Below are 15,532 nucleotides of genomic sequence, written 5' to 3' on the forward strand. Positions count from 1 at the left end.
ATCATTCCTCCACTCTCTGCCTCTTTTGCCTCTCTTGGCTTGAGTTGGTGCTGAATATGGGCCCTCTCTTCCGAAGACCCTCCGGGGCAGCAAACTCCGTGACGTATGGGTCGTCGAGTTCTAGTGTCGTTGCATACGGGCTCTTGATGTCAGCTATAGCCGGGGTTCCGGGGCAGAAGCTGCCGTTGACGTTGAAGGAAGAACCCGTCTCCTCGACACCCACGAAGCGATGGTAGTCCCGCGGCGTAGCTAGTTCCGAGACAGCCTCAATAGAGGTGAGGTCCTGATCGGAATCGCCTTTGCCCATGATCATACTTTGTAGTGACATGCGTGAACTCCTTCGGCTGTCCAGGTAGGTACGCAGGTCGTAGCACTGTCGGCACGATGGAAATGGCGGAAAGCAATCTGCTTCATCGCGGTGCTGTGGAAGCCGGGGACGTGTTTGTTGCCCACACTTCTCCTGGATGTCGTCGAAGATATCCGCGATTGGAGTGAAGAAGGTATGTCGCGGCCCAGGTCCCCAGTAACGGTTGCGACCCCAGAGGTGTCCAATGAGGGCATGTGTATTGGAGTCAACAACGGCCGCACCGCTATCGCCCTCAACACCAATTCCTCCACGGATCCATTCCTCTTCATTATCGCAAGGGTATGGCTCCTCTATGAACCACTCTCTTGTGGCCTTCCGAGTGCCGTTCTCATCCCCACTGACATATGCTGGAATCTCACAAACCTGGCCACGTTGATGACCTGACGTACGGCCACTTGAGGTGACGCAGGCCCCAGGAATGACAACTCCAGTGGATGTGATGGGAGTTTCCCTCAGAAGTGGTTGGGTCTCCGATGGGAAGCGGCGAAGAAGGTTGGCATGGGAGGTGCGGGCAGCGATGAGTGACCAGTCGGTAACTATCAAAGGCTGCTCCTTGTCACACTCTTCCCAATATGGATCATGAGATATTCGAGTCGTCTGAAGGTTGAGTCCAGAGGTCACCTCGAGGTTGCCAAGCTTGAAGCTATCTTCTTGCGACATAGCATCGTGACCTTCTGCAATGCAGCGCCCCCGATCCTGGAGGGAGGGATGTTCGACCACCACAGTCTGGAGGTGTTGATACGCGTCGAGGAAAGGATGGAAGTTTCCCAGCCAATAACTGCCACCTCCAACAATAAGATTGGGACCTAAAGTGGCGGTACTATCCTCAAAGGTGCCGTTGCCGCATATGCCGATGCTGTCGCCCATGCAGGGATTTCGAAAGAAGTAGGGGTTTCGGGGAATACAGATATCATCCATTTGATGCCTACTCAAGCCTCTAGCCCATGTAGTGCGATCAATTTCGCCCAGAGAGAAAACGAAGGAAACGAAGCGACGGAATGTTTCTGGAAGGAGATCCTGAACGTGGCGCACGATTATCATCTTACGGGTGCGGGAGATCTTGTGCCTCGTCATGATGCAGATGCGCCTCATCTGGGAGGTTTTGCCTCTCATGACACTAACTACATGGCGGCTACCCACCCACTTGGGTAAGAATTCGGAGAGGAATGGCAGGATGGCGTGCTCGTAGACGAGAGGAAAGCTTGCCGTTTCAACGAGTCTCGAGGCCTTACCCCGAACCAAGTCGGTCGGACTGTCTGCGGATCTTGGCGTCCCTTTAACGGTCAGTTTCATACGCAAACGGCAGAGTATCTGCAGACCGAGACGCCGCGATACTTCTGCCTTTTGGTTCGTTCCTCAGGTCGAGGAAGCGGCAAGGTGAACCTACCGGCATTCTTCTTAGATCGCTTCTCCAGCACGCGTCTAAGCTGGTCTTGGTACTTCGTCTTGGCCAAATTGACGGAGGGGAGCATTTGAGAAATGGCCTGCTCCGAGCCCTCGGGGGCCTTTCCTTCCTTGGCGGGCACAGGTTTCACGTCTTGTGGCGAGTCGGTGTGTTGCATCGACGCGTGGTCATCAGGGAGTGTGGGTGTGAGTTGCCACTCCTTGACACCACCATCAGCCTTGGAGTGGGATATATCCATGTGCGACCGCAAAAGACGAATACTTTGAAATGAGGATTCTGTGCAGCCTTGAGAGGGACACACGAGGAGATGCTCTGCTTTAACATGCCAGATCAAGCCATCACGAGAAGCAAAGCTCGGTTGATCGCAGCCAGCCCAGTTACATGAATAGGTGTGGACAGCCTCAACGTGTGCTTTCAATTCGTCCTCGGTAGTGAATGTCTGTACGCACCGGGGGCCGAGGCAAAGCAGCGGCTCCGTACAGCTGTCGTCAGTGCTGGTCCGACTGCGACGTCCCAAAGGGCTTGGCCCTCTGGACCGGCTGCCACGGGCAGTCAGTGTATCACTCCGGTCGGTCTGGACGGGAGAAAGCAGCGAGCCGGCCGATGACGAGGTCTGCGCTGTCTCGCAACTGATTGTGCTCAAGGCTCTGGTTGGGCCGAGACGGTACACCCAATTCGCATTCGCGGGTGAGTCAGGTTCTGAGTCGTTGAGGCAGAACTCAGGTGCGGGACTGGGCAAAGCAGACGCCCGGCAGTAAGGCTCGAAGTTGAAACTGCAGGCCGCGGACTGGAAAAGTGCGTCGTTTGCGCCATCGGCCTTGGATGAGGCGTCCATCCACAGCATGGGCACTGGCATCGGCACGGGGATTGGCCCGGGAGTCAACACCGGCGACGGCGACGGGAACTGGAACGGCATCGGGCTTCTGCTTGTGGGGCCGTCGCCGGAAGTTGTATGAGTGGGCGCCGGAGCCCTGAGGCGTCGACGAGGCATCTCGATTGAGGCTTGGATGGCGTCGGAGCCGAAGGGGCGAGTTGATTGTTTTTAGTTGACTCGGATTGAGCAGACAAAGAAGTCGAAGCCGCTCTGGCCTATGAACCGGGATCGGCCTGGAAATGGCAGGTCCGATTGAGTACTTTTTGTGGCAGCTTACGACGGCAGGCAGCACCACTGCACCTTGGCGCCGTTGCCTTATTATGCCGGCGGCTTCCGACATGCGGACCACTTACTTGGTCCGCCGCCAGCCTGCCGGCTTATCGCAGGGAAACGATGGCTGAAGGGATTAACATTTCCCAAATTCTTGAGAAAAGCTATGGGAGGAATATAGCTAGAGAGAACCCCAAAACTAAACTCTAGACTAAGAGTCTCTGGGACGAGGTTCTTTGCAAAGACAACTGAGAGCGCGTTCAAGCCTAGGTTCATTTGAGTGTACGGAGTACTCAGATACCAAACTACATAAAAGACAATGCCGCAGATAAATCGGCATCCAGCTCACTCATGCGCGGTAATTGATATTTATATTTTCCAAATGAACATCACCGAGTCCGTCGCCGTTGGTGCAGAACATAGGGCAAGTTCCCGGCCACTCCCTGACTTGGCCGTTGTTGCCTGGAGATCACCAGGCATCCCCTCTCCCATCTTCCATCCCAAGCCTCAACGCGTGGCCGTCATGGCCTTGTACCTCAACTTAACTTGCAGTACTGTTCATGGCCTAAATTGAGTATTGAATACTTGGCACGAATAAAAATGCCGTGGCCCCGGACACCAGGTCACTTGACGCGGCTGACTGCCTTCAGTGTACCAATTGGGACAGGTTGAGAGAGGTCTCGGAGCTGGTCTAACCCCACTCTGATCGATACTCGCTCACGCTTCATATATCCATCAACATCCCTTCCAGCTCTGGATTGCATGCATATTCGAAACCGTCTTTATGGAAGAGAATTCTTCTCAGTCTAATCAAGACACATCTCACAACACTCCACGATGCCTCTGGTATACACCCGGCTCGCAGAAGACCACATCCGTCTCCTCAAGTTGCGTCCTGGAAACTGGGACGATGATCTCGAGGCAGAACTATTTGAGGCGGACCAGTCATTTCAATACATTGCGCTCTCGTATACATGGGGAAGTCCTGTAGCTATCAAGGAGATCGTTGTCAATGGCACCGTCAAAGGCATCACTGTCAATCTCGATCTTGCGTTGCGCACCATCCGGTCACCAGACATCCACATCACACTCTGGGTGGATGCTCTGTGTATCAACCAGGACGATATCGACGACAAAAGTCAGCAAGTCCATGTCATGCATCACATCTTCCGTTGGGCAGTTGAAGTCCGCGGCTATGTTGGCCACTCCCTCGACCGGAGTCAGCGCAACTACAATTCTCAGTTGAAGAAGCTAGCCGCCTCAAGTACCCTTCAATTTCCAGTAAATAACGATAACTCTTGGGAACACATCCGTGACTCCCTCGCGCTGCTAGAATCCAAAGAACCGGCTCAACTATCACCCCACGAGAGATGTTTGTGCATGTTTGGTTTGATCAGAGCGCTATCATCTCATTCTCTCCATGCCAAGCTAAAAAACGTCGACTTATTTTCGAGCAACAATACGGAACGAATGGAACCTAAGCTTCGCCATCTGTTCGAATGGTTACGCGCCTTCGTGATTGCTCCTTGGTGGGATCGCATGTGGATCACCCAAGAGGTCGGAGTCGCTCGCGAGCTTCAGCTCACGTACGGAAAAGTCATCATACCGTTTGACCTACTATCCAACGTTGTCGAAGAGCTGGAATCACGCTCGTTTAAGCTCTCACCGTCCGGAAGCGAACACACGAAAGTGCTTGACCTCTTAGTCGCAAAGGTCAAGAAAGTATCCGAGCTGCGACGCCTTCAACAGTACGAATCCATCGGGAAGATGCAAGACTTGGGATACTTCCAAAGATCACTAGGAAGCCCCCTCCTCTGGCTGCTGAGGACATTTCGCCATCGGCAATCGTCAGAGCCCAGGGATAAAATATATGCCCTCTCTCAGCTCCTCGGGAACCTCACCACCCAGGCCTTTGACATCGAGACGAACTATGCTACTTCAGTTGCAGCTCTATTCTGCAAAGTTGTCATCAGGATCATGCACGAGACAGGCATTTTCTGGATAACTTCGGCGGACCTTGCCGCCAAGTCGAGAGACAACCTTCCCTCCTGGGTACCGAATTGGGCCGATGGCTTCGCTCCCCCTGATCCCAATACTATTGCATGGAAAATCCGGCTGTGCCACAATGCCTCAGACATGAGGTTTACAGTTCAGACGCCAGGCCTTCCCCCTAAATCCATGAAGCCTTCCGAGTACTACAGCAAACTAGCGAAGGATGCGGCCTTGTTGTCGGAGGTGACGTTGAAAGGGACCATCCACAAGCGTGAGCAAGAATTTCCGGTGGACATCAATTCCCGGCGCGAAATCTATTCCAGTAGAGTTTTCCACTTGGACTTTCAGAGTTCTGTGGATCGTCAAATGGTATACGACTATTACCACCCTCGGCTCCGAGATTACACAAAAGTCGAGAACTGCCTCAAGGTACCAGCACAATATTGCACCACAATCCACCACGTGTCCGAGCCTCTCGCCCCGGACTTGTCCAACATGATTGAAATCATCAAGGCTATTAAAGCTGCTAGGCATAAGCTTTTCCCCAACGATTGGGATTACGACATATATCGACACCGCCTCGACTCCATTGGGCGGATCCTCTGCTTCGGCGTGGTCATGGAACAAAACAATCATGTTCGCCTGCAGGGAGGCTGGGACGATCCTAATCTGGCAATCCTGGTTTACCTGCTAGCAAAAATGACTGGAGTGGCCATTGACAGCCGGGTTGAGGAAGAAGAATACTTTGCAGAACGCCACCGTGACAAATTCATCTCCGAGATCATGGGCGGGTGCGCCCACTGTTCTGTATCGACTGAACGACCATGCCAGGATTGCGAAGACAAGGCCGCTGAGAAACCTATACCAACTCTGGACGACGCGTGGCGGGACAGGAGGGTCAAACAGGTTTATCGCACAGCACTGGAGACCGGCCCTGGCAACTGCATCCTTCTTACTAAAGAAGGGGCCCTGGCCCTTGGTCCGCCGCAGACAGAGATAGGTGACAGGATCTATATTCTTACAGGAGGACTCTGCCCGTACATCCTACGACGGGACGAAGTTCCGCAGTACATGGAGGGTGTGGCATTTCGGCTTATAGGGGATTGTTACCTGGACGGAGCCCCCAAATGGGACGCGAGCAATCTGGAGAATGTTAATTTGGTGTAGATCTCACAACCCGGCTGCCTTAGAACAAGGGGAAGCCCTCTTGATACGAAAACATTCATTGATTCTATTTCAAGTGTGATTCATTATAAGACCCGTTGATACCAGCTCAAACTCCTCTTCCATGCGTTCCCCGTAACTCCATTACAATCCCTGGTATAAGCCTTCCACCACATCTGCCAACATCCTCAGACCATAGAACTTGGCCACCCTCTTCATGACACTCAGTTTTCGGTTCACCTCAGCCCTCGACACAACCTCCTTCCACTCCCCACTACAAGTACAATGCTCCATAAAGTCGTTCAGCCTCAGTGCTCCGCACCGCACACACTTCAAGTCCTGTGTGGACCACTCGACAACCCATCCTTCAACCAAACCTAACAGTTTCTCCTCGATCGCGACTCGATCGAACTCGGTCTCACAGAAATTGCAGCGCCAGTTTGCTCCCTCACCAACAAGGTCCTCATCGCGGCACAAATCTAGATCGCGTGTCATTGTGCAGCTATCGCAAGATAGTTGCGGCAAGCGAAGGCTCTCAGAGGGGTTCGCAAAAGTGCCGTCTTTGGAGAACTCGCGGATCTCGAACATGGCCAAGAGCTCCTTACGGAGGAGACGAGCCTCCAGCGTGATGTTCTTGTCAAGCGAGAGGACTTGCATCAACGACTTGATAAGCTCAAGAATGGGGTTGCGCGGGGCGAGATGCGAGCCTGGGAGGCTAGGGAACGAGTAGTCCTCAGCGAGCTCTGGATGGAGCAGCTCGCGCTTTTGCTTGTTGATGAGTCCAAGGATGGCTTTTTTGAGAGGCTTCTCGAAAGCCTTGCCGAGAATGATCTGGCCCTCCTGATTCTCCAAGCCGCGGTTTGGCAGTTGGGTGAGACGCGGCGTTGAATCAGGATCATTGCCCTGTGGCCTCTTGAGGTGATGCATCAGCTGGATGAACTCTATTACCCAGTCTTGGAAAGTCGGCTGCAGTCGCATGGGGAGGAATGTCGCCATTTGCCAGTGCATGACGGTTTCGAGATTCTGCTCGTCTGCCTCGATAACCTCCTGGCATGCCTTGCCTCCGTAGTTAAATTCATCGTACCAGACCAAGTAGTCCCAGTACTCTTTGATCTCCAGGTCGATGAAGTGGAAGAGGGGTTTGCTCTTGATTGACTTGATGATGTACTGACTATACGCATACGCGTTGCCAACCTCCGCCTTGGTCGTCTGCAAAATGAGTCGGTTAGCGTTGGCAAAGACAACCTGAGAGCCCACGCGGCGAAAGTCGGCCATGAGTTGTTGGAAGGCTTTGCGGGACATCATTTGCACGTAGTAATGCAATGCTCGATCGTACATGAAAGAGTCAGGGTTTTCCACCCAGCGGACAAGATGCTGCACCATGACATCGGCCATGGTGTTTCCTCGACACGCTTCGGCCCACCATGCCTTGACCATCTCTCGTAGGACAAGCACGCCTGCGTTGGCAAAGGCGTTTTCTGATTGTAAAGTTTCAGAGTCGTCCCCGCCAGACGGGTTGAATGAGACAGAATCGGCACCCTCCAGTTCGTTGATGAGGGAGGATGTTAAGATGGTGTTTATAGCCAGGTTTCTGACGTCAATGTCTATGCATACCGACGAGAATGTTCCTGGGTTATTGACGCTTGGCATCTTGACCGTGTCAAGTGGTCCCAAAATATCATCCCTTTCGTAACCAGCGTGATCTGGGCGGGCCCCAGGAGACCACCAGAGAACCACGCCATTTGCTTGCAGTCGGCGAGCATAGGCGATGTCGATCAAGAACCGAGGATCATCAAGCTCAAGGTTACAGAGAGGAACATCGCCATATCGTGCCAAGGCAGTGAGATGCAGGATCCACGATCCAAGGCCAAGGTAGTGTCCAACAAGACGACGAGCAATAACAGACTGCCAGCCCAGCGGTGGCAGAGAGCTGTCCGCGGCATCGTATTTGAGCGGCAGAATAGGGAAATCCCCGAGGACAGGGACATCATGAACGAGGAGCTTGCGCTGGGATGATTGAACAACCAACATCTGTGGTCGATGCTCATCCTTGCGCATCTTTTTGACAACGTCTCCGATCTCCAGATGAGCCTTCCTTCGTGTCGTTACTTGCGTGATACGAATGTTGAGCTTTTCCTGGTAGGTGAAACAATCCTGCCAGTTCGTCCCAGCAGCCTCCTCAGATCGCTTGGCAAGCATCTGCGAGTACATTTTGGTGATGTTTGGGAGATCTTGTCCAGAATCCTTGTTCTTCTGAAGAATAATAACGTGTGCTTGATCGCTGGTCGTGGAGAAGATTCCAAAGATTTGTCGCTCGCCTGCGGTGATGTGAGAGATGTAGATGTAAGCCAGAAGGGATGTGTCGAGATATGTTCGCGGTTTAGCTGGACGCTTCAGACCAGAAAGATCGAAGCCCTGCTCCAGTCCCTTTCCGAGCACTGCGTGCTGATTTTCGTCGATGGTGCACTGGTTTCCAAGCCGCAGTACAGCCCGGATATTTAAAGGCACCTGTTTTTCGTACACTCCCTCCACACTGGGATGATTGAAAAGGAGTGAAAACTTCTCGTTCTCATTGAAATATGTATCCTCCTGGACAGTGAGCTTGAAGAGGTGACTTGATGGGTGACCATTGGGCAACGTGTAGTTGACTTGTTCGACCTCGCAGCCATCGACCTCGACATCAGGCAGGTCCTTGCCCTTTAGGTTGAGGAAGACTTGACGAGGTACGTTGACCTTCAACGTGTGAATCTTGGCGTCGATCAAGACGTATGCCATGACAATTCCAGGTGTGTCGGTTGTCTTCAAGTGTAAAACTTGCCAAGTGTTCATGTAAGTGACATGAGCTTGCTTCATGAAAGTCTGCTGGATGTTGCTGCCCGCCTGACCTCGTCGGTCACCGAAAAGCTGTCGTCTTCGAATGCGAGCCTGCTTCTGAATTTTCCACTTCTGTTTTTGATAATCCAAGAACGCTGGATAGTCATCCGAAGGGCTTGGCATAATCTTTGGCAACGCAGCCATAGGGTCAAGGTTCTCGGCAGGCTCTGGAGACTTCCGTTTTTGAACTGTAGGTGCGGATTGAGAAGCAGCAATGACCGAGCTAACGAGCTTAGGCTTTAGAAGCTTGCTACCAAAGTCTTCCAAATCATCCATTCGAGGACCATTGCGATTCGTGATGTCCTCAAGCGGGCCCTTGCTGAAGAGATCGGTGAGTTTCTTTTGCTTCATCCTGTCCTCCTTGATATTGATCCTCCTCTGCAGCCAATCGGGATGAGGAACTCGCGGGACAGGGTTGCGAACTTTCTGAAGGGCAGCGGGAATGGTGATGAGCTTCTGAATGACGGAGCCTAGACGCTCAAGGTAGTAATCCCAATCGAGAAGTGCCCGAGGGTCCGTATCGGCAGGATCTTCCTTGAGCCATTTCTTGAGATAGGTTCGCTTGACGCTCTCTTCCGCGGAAAAGATTGCAACAGGGACGGCTCGCTCCGTGACGGGAGCATTCTTGGGCCGAGCACAAATAATGAACTTGCAGTTCAGTCCCTTGTCTTTGACCATCTGCTCACCCAAGAAGTCCGCCAAACGCTTGGCAGTGGTGATACTGGTTGATTTTTGGGTGCCGTACTCCTCGAGGGTCTTGGACATGCTTCGGTTCTCCGAAATGAGCTCCATCAGCTCTTCATCTGCTAAAGTTACACCTTTGCTGTGCAAGACATCCAACCACTGATTGGCAACCTTGGCTACAGCGGTGTAGCACTCTGCCAGTGTGGTTCCCTCAAGGAAGAACTTGAAGATTTGCTGCTGGAAGATCTTGATGAGTTTTAGCTCACCACGACGCTTGACTTCAAAACCCTTCAACTCAGCCAGACTTCCGTCGTCATTGAATACAGCGTATCTCTTCTTCAAGTTCTTGTCTTCTTCTTTCGATGTGGGGAGAACCATGGCCTTGTAAGGACCATCGACTTCGAAGAAAATGGAGTTGTCACTGTGAGTTTCGTACTTGAACGTCTTTTGATCAACCAGGGTCTGGTATTGGTGGTTGGTGAACTTGGCGTGGACGAGATGGTTAAGCATGACACAGGGGTACGAGATGTTGAGCTTCTTTCCGTTCTTGAGCTTGAATGAGAAATTCTCGGGGAAAGTCGCTGGAAGCATGCACCAGATACCATCGGTGTCCAGCTCCAGAGGTCGGCCAAGGCGTTCGACGAGTTGTCTAGCCATCTGAATGATATGGGCTCCAGTCAAGCAAGTAACGCCGGCCATGTCCAGAGAATACCAGCGAGATCCCTTTCTCATGACGTATCCGTAGAAGGAGTTGAGAATGACCTTGTGAGCGAGCTGTAGGGAATCATACAAAATGATCATCTTTTTGGCGGCGTCGACCTCGTTCGGAGGTGCCCCGGAAGATTTGAGAGACTCTGTTTTCCCCTTCCAAGTTTTGGCCTTACCCTTGTAGTCATATCGACGGTCACGGAAGTCTCGGACGGTATTGATGTAGAAGGGATTCTCCCGTTGGCAGATGATTGCCTCTCGGACGATGGTGGTGGAGTCGTGAATCTTGTGGTAGACCTTTTGCGAGTACAGCTGAAGGCGTTTCCGTATAAGACCCGCTTGATCATCCGCACTCAACTCCTGAAACGCACGCATTGGGGAGTTGGGGTACTTTCCAGGGAATTTCTCATTCTCCAAGGTGTGTCGAATCATGTTGTATTCGTCTCGTTTTGCCGGGATATACTCCCCTCTCCATGCCCAAGGCATTCTCCTATCGCAAGTCTTTCCTGGCCTGTTGAAATCGCAAGCAGCGCAGTCAGATTCCTTAATCATCGAGTCGGGTTGCAGTCGGTTGGTGGTCATGATATTGGGGTACATGGAGGCAACGTCGAGATGGTAGATCAGAGGTGTCTCGTGGCGATTGGGGGTCTCCCTGAGCTTCATGAGTGCTGCCTTGATCTGCGCCTTGACCTCCTCATAGTTTTCCACATCGTCAAAGGACTTCTGTTCTTCCACAGTGATGACAAACCTCAAAGCGGCATCCAGGTCGTCAAGAAGTTCATCAACTGCCGACGGTTCAACAGCAAAGTCCACTGGAATGTCTGCCCGGAAAACACCAGCCTCGATACTTTCGACGTGGCCGCCAACGTAGGTTTCCGAGTCAAGGAGATGGCCATCCCAAAACGCCTCTTTTGGAGTTATGTATTTGTTCGGCAGCACGATTTCCCGCTGATATGCTTGCACCATGAGCAACATCTCACAGAGGGTCCCCGTTCCTTTCCTCAGGACGTCGTCGCCACCCAATGGAAGAATGGTACATAGAGAGAAGATGAAAGGATGCACATATTTCATGTACAGGTAGTATGTGGCGACTGCATCTGAAACGGAATACTCTGCAAGAGTCTGTGGCCTCTCGCTAGCGTAGGGTGTCATCAACTCCGGATCGAGTTCATCGGGGTCGTATCCGAGCTTTGCGACTGTGACAGCCTTCAAACCTCGAGAACCTTGAGGTAGATATGAATCTCGGTTGACCCAATGGAAGCAATCCATGTGCACGCTGTAGTTGCACTTGTACTGGTCCTCGCTGTCCTTCTTCCAGCCAATCTCATGGTACATGTCGATACCGTTGACACTTGCTCTAGCTTCCACAAAGGGCCAATCGAAAAAGTCACCGTTGTAAGTCGCGATAACAGTTGGACGGGCTTCTTTGATGTGAAGGAAGAACCTTTCAATCAGAGCTTTTTCGTCAGGTTCGTTGAAGATCATGAAGGGGCCCGGGTACTCGGGCTTTGGGGTGTAGTCGAAGTCGCCAATGTCTTCGGAGATGATCTGGCGGTTGGTGATTAGGAAACCCTGCCCATCAATCATGTACGAAATCATCATGATCTGATCGGTGGCAGCGTCGGGAAACTTTAGAGGCAGCTTGCTCGTCTCGATATCGTAGGCCATGACCACAGGGTCTGCTGGAAGCGACCTCTCTTCGCTGGGGTAGATCTTCGTTACGCCGTGTTTGGCCTCGACGAAGTACCATTTTCCAGCTCTTATATCTGTAGCCCGGGTCAGCGACTAGTCCAACAGATCTGGCGTGGAAGCACTCACCCAAGTCTATCATTACTCGTACATGGTAGGGAACATCGTATTCTCGTATGTCGACAATAAAGTCGCTAGCATCCGAAATAGAATTGTTCATGTGTCGTTCGTCGTCTCGTAAATCGTCAAAAAGGTCAAAGTTGCCGTTGTTGGCGCTGTATGATGTGTTAGACACTGATAGTTTGAGATGGGGGGTTTGTACTTACGTCGCGACCTCGGCATACGCATCCATTGCATTCATATTTTTCTTGTTCTTTTCCGCGATGGGCATGATGTCCCTTCTCGCGGCCAGCAGGTCGTTGACGTTGGCGAACCGGAGCTCGATGAATGTTCGGCGGTAACCAAGAAGGTGGTTCGGCATGTTCAGATCGTCCTTCTCAACTCGACGAATCGACTTGATTACGCCGTCTCCAGGGACTCTCTTGACCCATTCTTCCACCTCGGACTCGTGCCCCTTCTTCACGGCGATCAAGAAGTACGGGTCGTATTCCACTGTCGCCTTGAATGTCGAGCCATCTTCCTCGATGAAGTAGCAGTCAAGAGCGGACCGGCCGTTGGGTATCCTGTCGTCCTCGAGCGATGTGGGCTGGACGTTGACGAGCCAGCCTTCCTTCTTCTTGCCGCTCTCGTATCGGGCGAAGCCCATGTTCTCGTCGATGGTGTGCGCGAGCCGCGTGCGCTCCCATTTCTCGTCCGCCGAGGTGGCCTCTGTCCGAGAGGAAGCGGCGAATGTGCGAGTTCGGGCTCCATGGTAGGCAGTCTTGCCTCCACGGCGAAAGCCCTTTTGCGGGCGACGGAGGCTTGTGTTGGGCATTGTGGGGAATCCTCTCCTGGGATGAAGTGGGAGGAGATGGGATGGAGTAGACGGTTTCGAGTTATTGTGCCCGGGACACTCGAACAACGACGGCAGCCGTCATGAGAAGAGCAATACAAAGGCGCAATGGTTTCCGGCGTCAAAGGTAAAGGTGGAGATCGAATTGGGAAAGGGCGAAAATCAACAATGGGTTTCGTGTGTTGCGGAGGTTACGGAGGCGACGCCGGTGAGAAAGGGCCTGGCATCAAAAGCCTTGACCCAGATTGGTAGACTGGGAGACGCGTATAAACGCGTCCAGTCCAGGGCAGCGCGACACACTCGTTCCTGCCCCACTATAGTTTAATGGGTTTTGAGCGTCAGCGTGTTGAGGGCGTGAGGGTCGGTGCACGGACCACCAGCGGCCCAGGCCGGCAACACCATTTTCAGCGTCATTGATCGGCCGATGTGGGAGCTGGCTCTGCAAAAGCGACCTCGGCCGCCTTTCATGATACCAATTGCGCAGCACAGGTAGCCAGAAATGGCCCCGACACAGGAGGATGGCCAACCGCAGCCAGAGCTGCTACCCCAATCGCAACCTCAGCCCGGGGAAAAGACCCTGCACGTTTGGTCCAAGCCGGTAGAGAACGAAGCCGCTACCGAGAATGGAGCGACGAAGCCGAATGCGCGGCCGACAATCACAGAGGCTGTGGGCATGATCAAGAAGGACGACTTCGCGAACATTGCAAACACGCCCTGCGCCCGCCAGGGATTCGTCACCGGAATTGCCTCTGGTGCCGGTCTGGGAGGATTGAAGTTTGTGGTTCAAGGCGAGAGACACCCCTCCTACCCCTCCAGCGTCCCGCATCCATGCTAACCATTCCTAGGAAATGCGACCAAGGCTGCCAACTGGGCCGTCGGATTCTTCGTCCTCGGGAGCATGGCATCCTACGAATACTGCCAGTACCTGCGACGGGTCGAGCGCCGACAGATGAAGCGACAGATCGAAGTGGTGACGGAAAACAGAAGGGAACAAGCAAAGAAGCTGATGGAGGCAAGGAAGGAGCACCAGCGGTTAGAGGCCGAGCGAAAAGCCGCGGAAAGGCCGTGGTACAAGTTCTGGTGAGCTCGATACCGGGTCTATTTTGTATTATCATGTATGAGTATGTGTGACATCCACCAGGCCACAGCCGTGGAAACGAACAAACTCCCTTGTACAATATGGCAAGGTTCACAGGATAGACAGAAGTTTAGGAACTTTCTCATTAAAATCAAAATTTCATCGTTAAAGAAAACCAGAACCGAGAGTTCTCTGAAGAACTGGGTATAAAAGGGAGTAGTGTGGAATCACAAGTTACCGTCCATAGTTCTCGACCAAGTAACACCAGATAACCTGTAGAAACGTCCCAACCAAGGAAGACCAAGGTATCAACCAGCGCAGATGCTGTCGAAAGAGGAAGAAAAAGAAAGCTGGAACAAAAAAACAAAACGCCAGGAGCCAGTGTGCCGCCGCCTAACCCCAATCCCTGTACCAAAACCACACAATTCCCGGCAGGTAGTCCCATTCAGCCCTCCCACATGATATTATCCCGTGGTAATAGCAATGCTCTGGGCCTCGGCGTCAATGAACCTAACCTTCCTTGACGGAGACTTCTCACCCGGTCCGGTGGCGATATCGGAGGCTCCGCGGCGTCGCTGGCTGCGCTTGGCTCTGGCGTCGCTCTCCTCCCGTTTACGGTATTCAGCCATTTGCTGCCTCCTCTTCAGGGTTCTGGCATGGGCCAGCGCGGGTGTGGGCTTGAATCCGATGCCGTTGATGCCGGTGCCATCGTCATCTTCGTCCTCAGGGTCGTACATGGTGATTTCATCCTCGTGCCACGTCAGGGCGGCTCTTACCGGGTCGACGATCTCGATCTCGGAGTCGTCGTCGTCTTCGTCCGGATGTTTCGATGTCTTCTTGAAGCGCAGCGGCGAGCTGGTTCTCTTCTTGACTCGCGACTTGGAGTCGGCTAAGCGGTTGATGGACGGGTATGACCGGTTGAGGCCGCCGTCTGGGCTCGGCAGCTGAGCCAGCTTCACGGGCTCCTCTTGCGGGGTGGCTGCGGAGGCGGCGAGCGAGAACGACAGGACAGGCTTGCCGTCCAAGGCGACGAAATCATCGACTTTTGGAGGGTCAGCCTGCGGAGCATCGAGCATCAAATCATCCGGTCTCTGGCGTTTCCTCAGCGACTCGATGGCATCGTTGTCGTCGCTGGTTGCCCCGCCCCCACTTTCCAGGGCGAGGCCGCGGAACTTGTGAGCGACGGCCGATCGGGGACTGCTGCTGCCATCGTTCGAGGTCGAGGCGGTCGGCGGTTCAAAGGAGAATTTGATGGGCGATATCCATGGCTCGTCGCCACGCTTGCGCTTCGGAGTGCTCTTGGGTGACGCGGCTGCCATCGTGATCCTTGCGGGCGAAGGGCGGGAGTTGAACCGCCTTGTTCGGCGTGGGAGCTAATGAAGGGACCTGGAGCTGTAGGTGGTTTGGAGGTCTGTAGGCGTGTTGAGGTGCCTGTGCTGCGGCCCGCCCTGTGCGCTTGCACCACCAGGGTGTCA

The 15,532-nt window shown here is 53.2% G+C and overlaps 5 protein-coding genes across 5 annotated transcripts; 2 read left to right on the top strand and 3 right to left on the bottom strand.

The window, feature by feature from the left end:
• Position 1: 1 nt before the first annotated feature.
• On the bottom strand, positions 2 to 2,607 carry BGZ61DRAFT_350398 (uncharacterized protein; the record flags this gene model as incomplete). Its single annotated transcript, XM_046240225.1, has 2 exons — positions 2 to 1,641; positions 1,755 to 2,607. 2 exons carry the CDS (start codon positions 2,605 to 2,607, stop codon positions 2 to 4), a joined length of 2,493 nt encoding a protein of 830 aa, XP_046105371.1.
• Positions 2,608 to 3,753: 1,146 nt separating this feature from the next.
• On the top strand, positions 3,754 to 6,118 carry BGZ61DRAFT_587657 (heterokaryon incompatibility protein-domain-containing protein; the record flags this gene model as incomplete). Its single annotated transcript, XM_046256499.1, has 1 exon — positions 3,754 to 6,118. The coding sequence occupies one exon, from the start codon at positions 3,754 to 3,756 to the stop codon at positions 6,073 to 6,075; it is 2,322 nt and encodes a 773-aa protein (XP_046105372.1). The 3' UTR covers positions 6,076 to 6,118.
• Positions 6,119 to 6,216: 98 nt separating this feature from the next.
• Positions 6,217 to 12,961, bottom strand: BGZ61DRAFT_531662 (uncharacterized protein; the record flags this gene model as incomplete). Its single annotated transcript, XM_046253746.1, has 3 exons — positions 6,217 to 12,104; positions 12,157 to 12,302; positions 12,354 to 12,961. The coding sequence occupies 3 exons, from the start codon at positions 12,959 to 12,961 to the stop codon at positions 6,217 to 6,219; spliced, it is 6,642 nt and encodes a 2,213-aa protein (XP_046105373.1).
• A 408-nt stretch (positions 12,962 to 13,369) lies between these two features.
• BGZ61DRAFT_449950 (uncharacterized protein) lies at positions 13,370 to 14,221 on the top strand. Its single transcript, XM_046245677.1, has 2 exons — positions 13,370 to 13,767; positions 13,825 to 14,221. The coding sequence occupies exons 1-2, from the start codon at positions 13,479 to 13,481 to the stop codon at positions 14,061 to 14,063; spliced, it is 528 nt and encodes a 175-aa protein (XP_046105374.1). The 5' UTR covers positions 13,370 to 13,478; the 3' UTR covers positions 14,064 to 14,221.
• A 71-nt stretch (positions 14,222 to 14,292) lies between these two features.
• On the bottom strand, positions 14,293 to 15,507 carry BGZ61DRAFT_221444 (uncharacterized protein). Its single transcript, XM_046238106.1, has one exon. The coding sequence runs from the start codon at positions 15,374 to 15,376 to the stop codon at positions 14,522 to 14,524; it is 855 nt and encodes a 284-aa protein (XP_046105375.1). The 5' UTR covers positions 15,377 to 15,507; the 3' UTR covers positions 14,293 to 14,521.
• Positions 15,508 to 15,532: the final 25 nt, after the last annotated feature.

Source organism: Ilyonectria robusta, assembly GCF_021365365.1.
Source record: "Ilyonectria robusta strain PMI_751 chromosome Unknown BGZ61scaffold_8, whole genome shotgun sequence".
Taxonomy (NCBI): domain Eukaryota; kingdom Fungi; phylum Ascomycota; class Sordariomycetes; order Hypocreales; family Nectriaceae; genus Ilyonectria; species Ilyonectria robusta.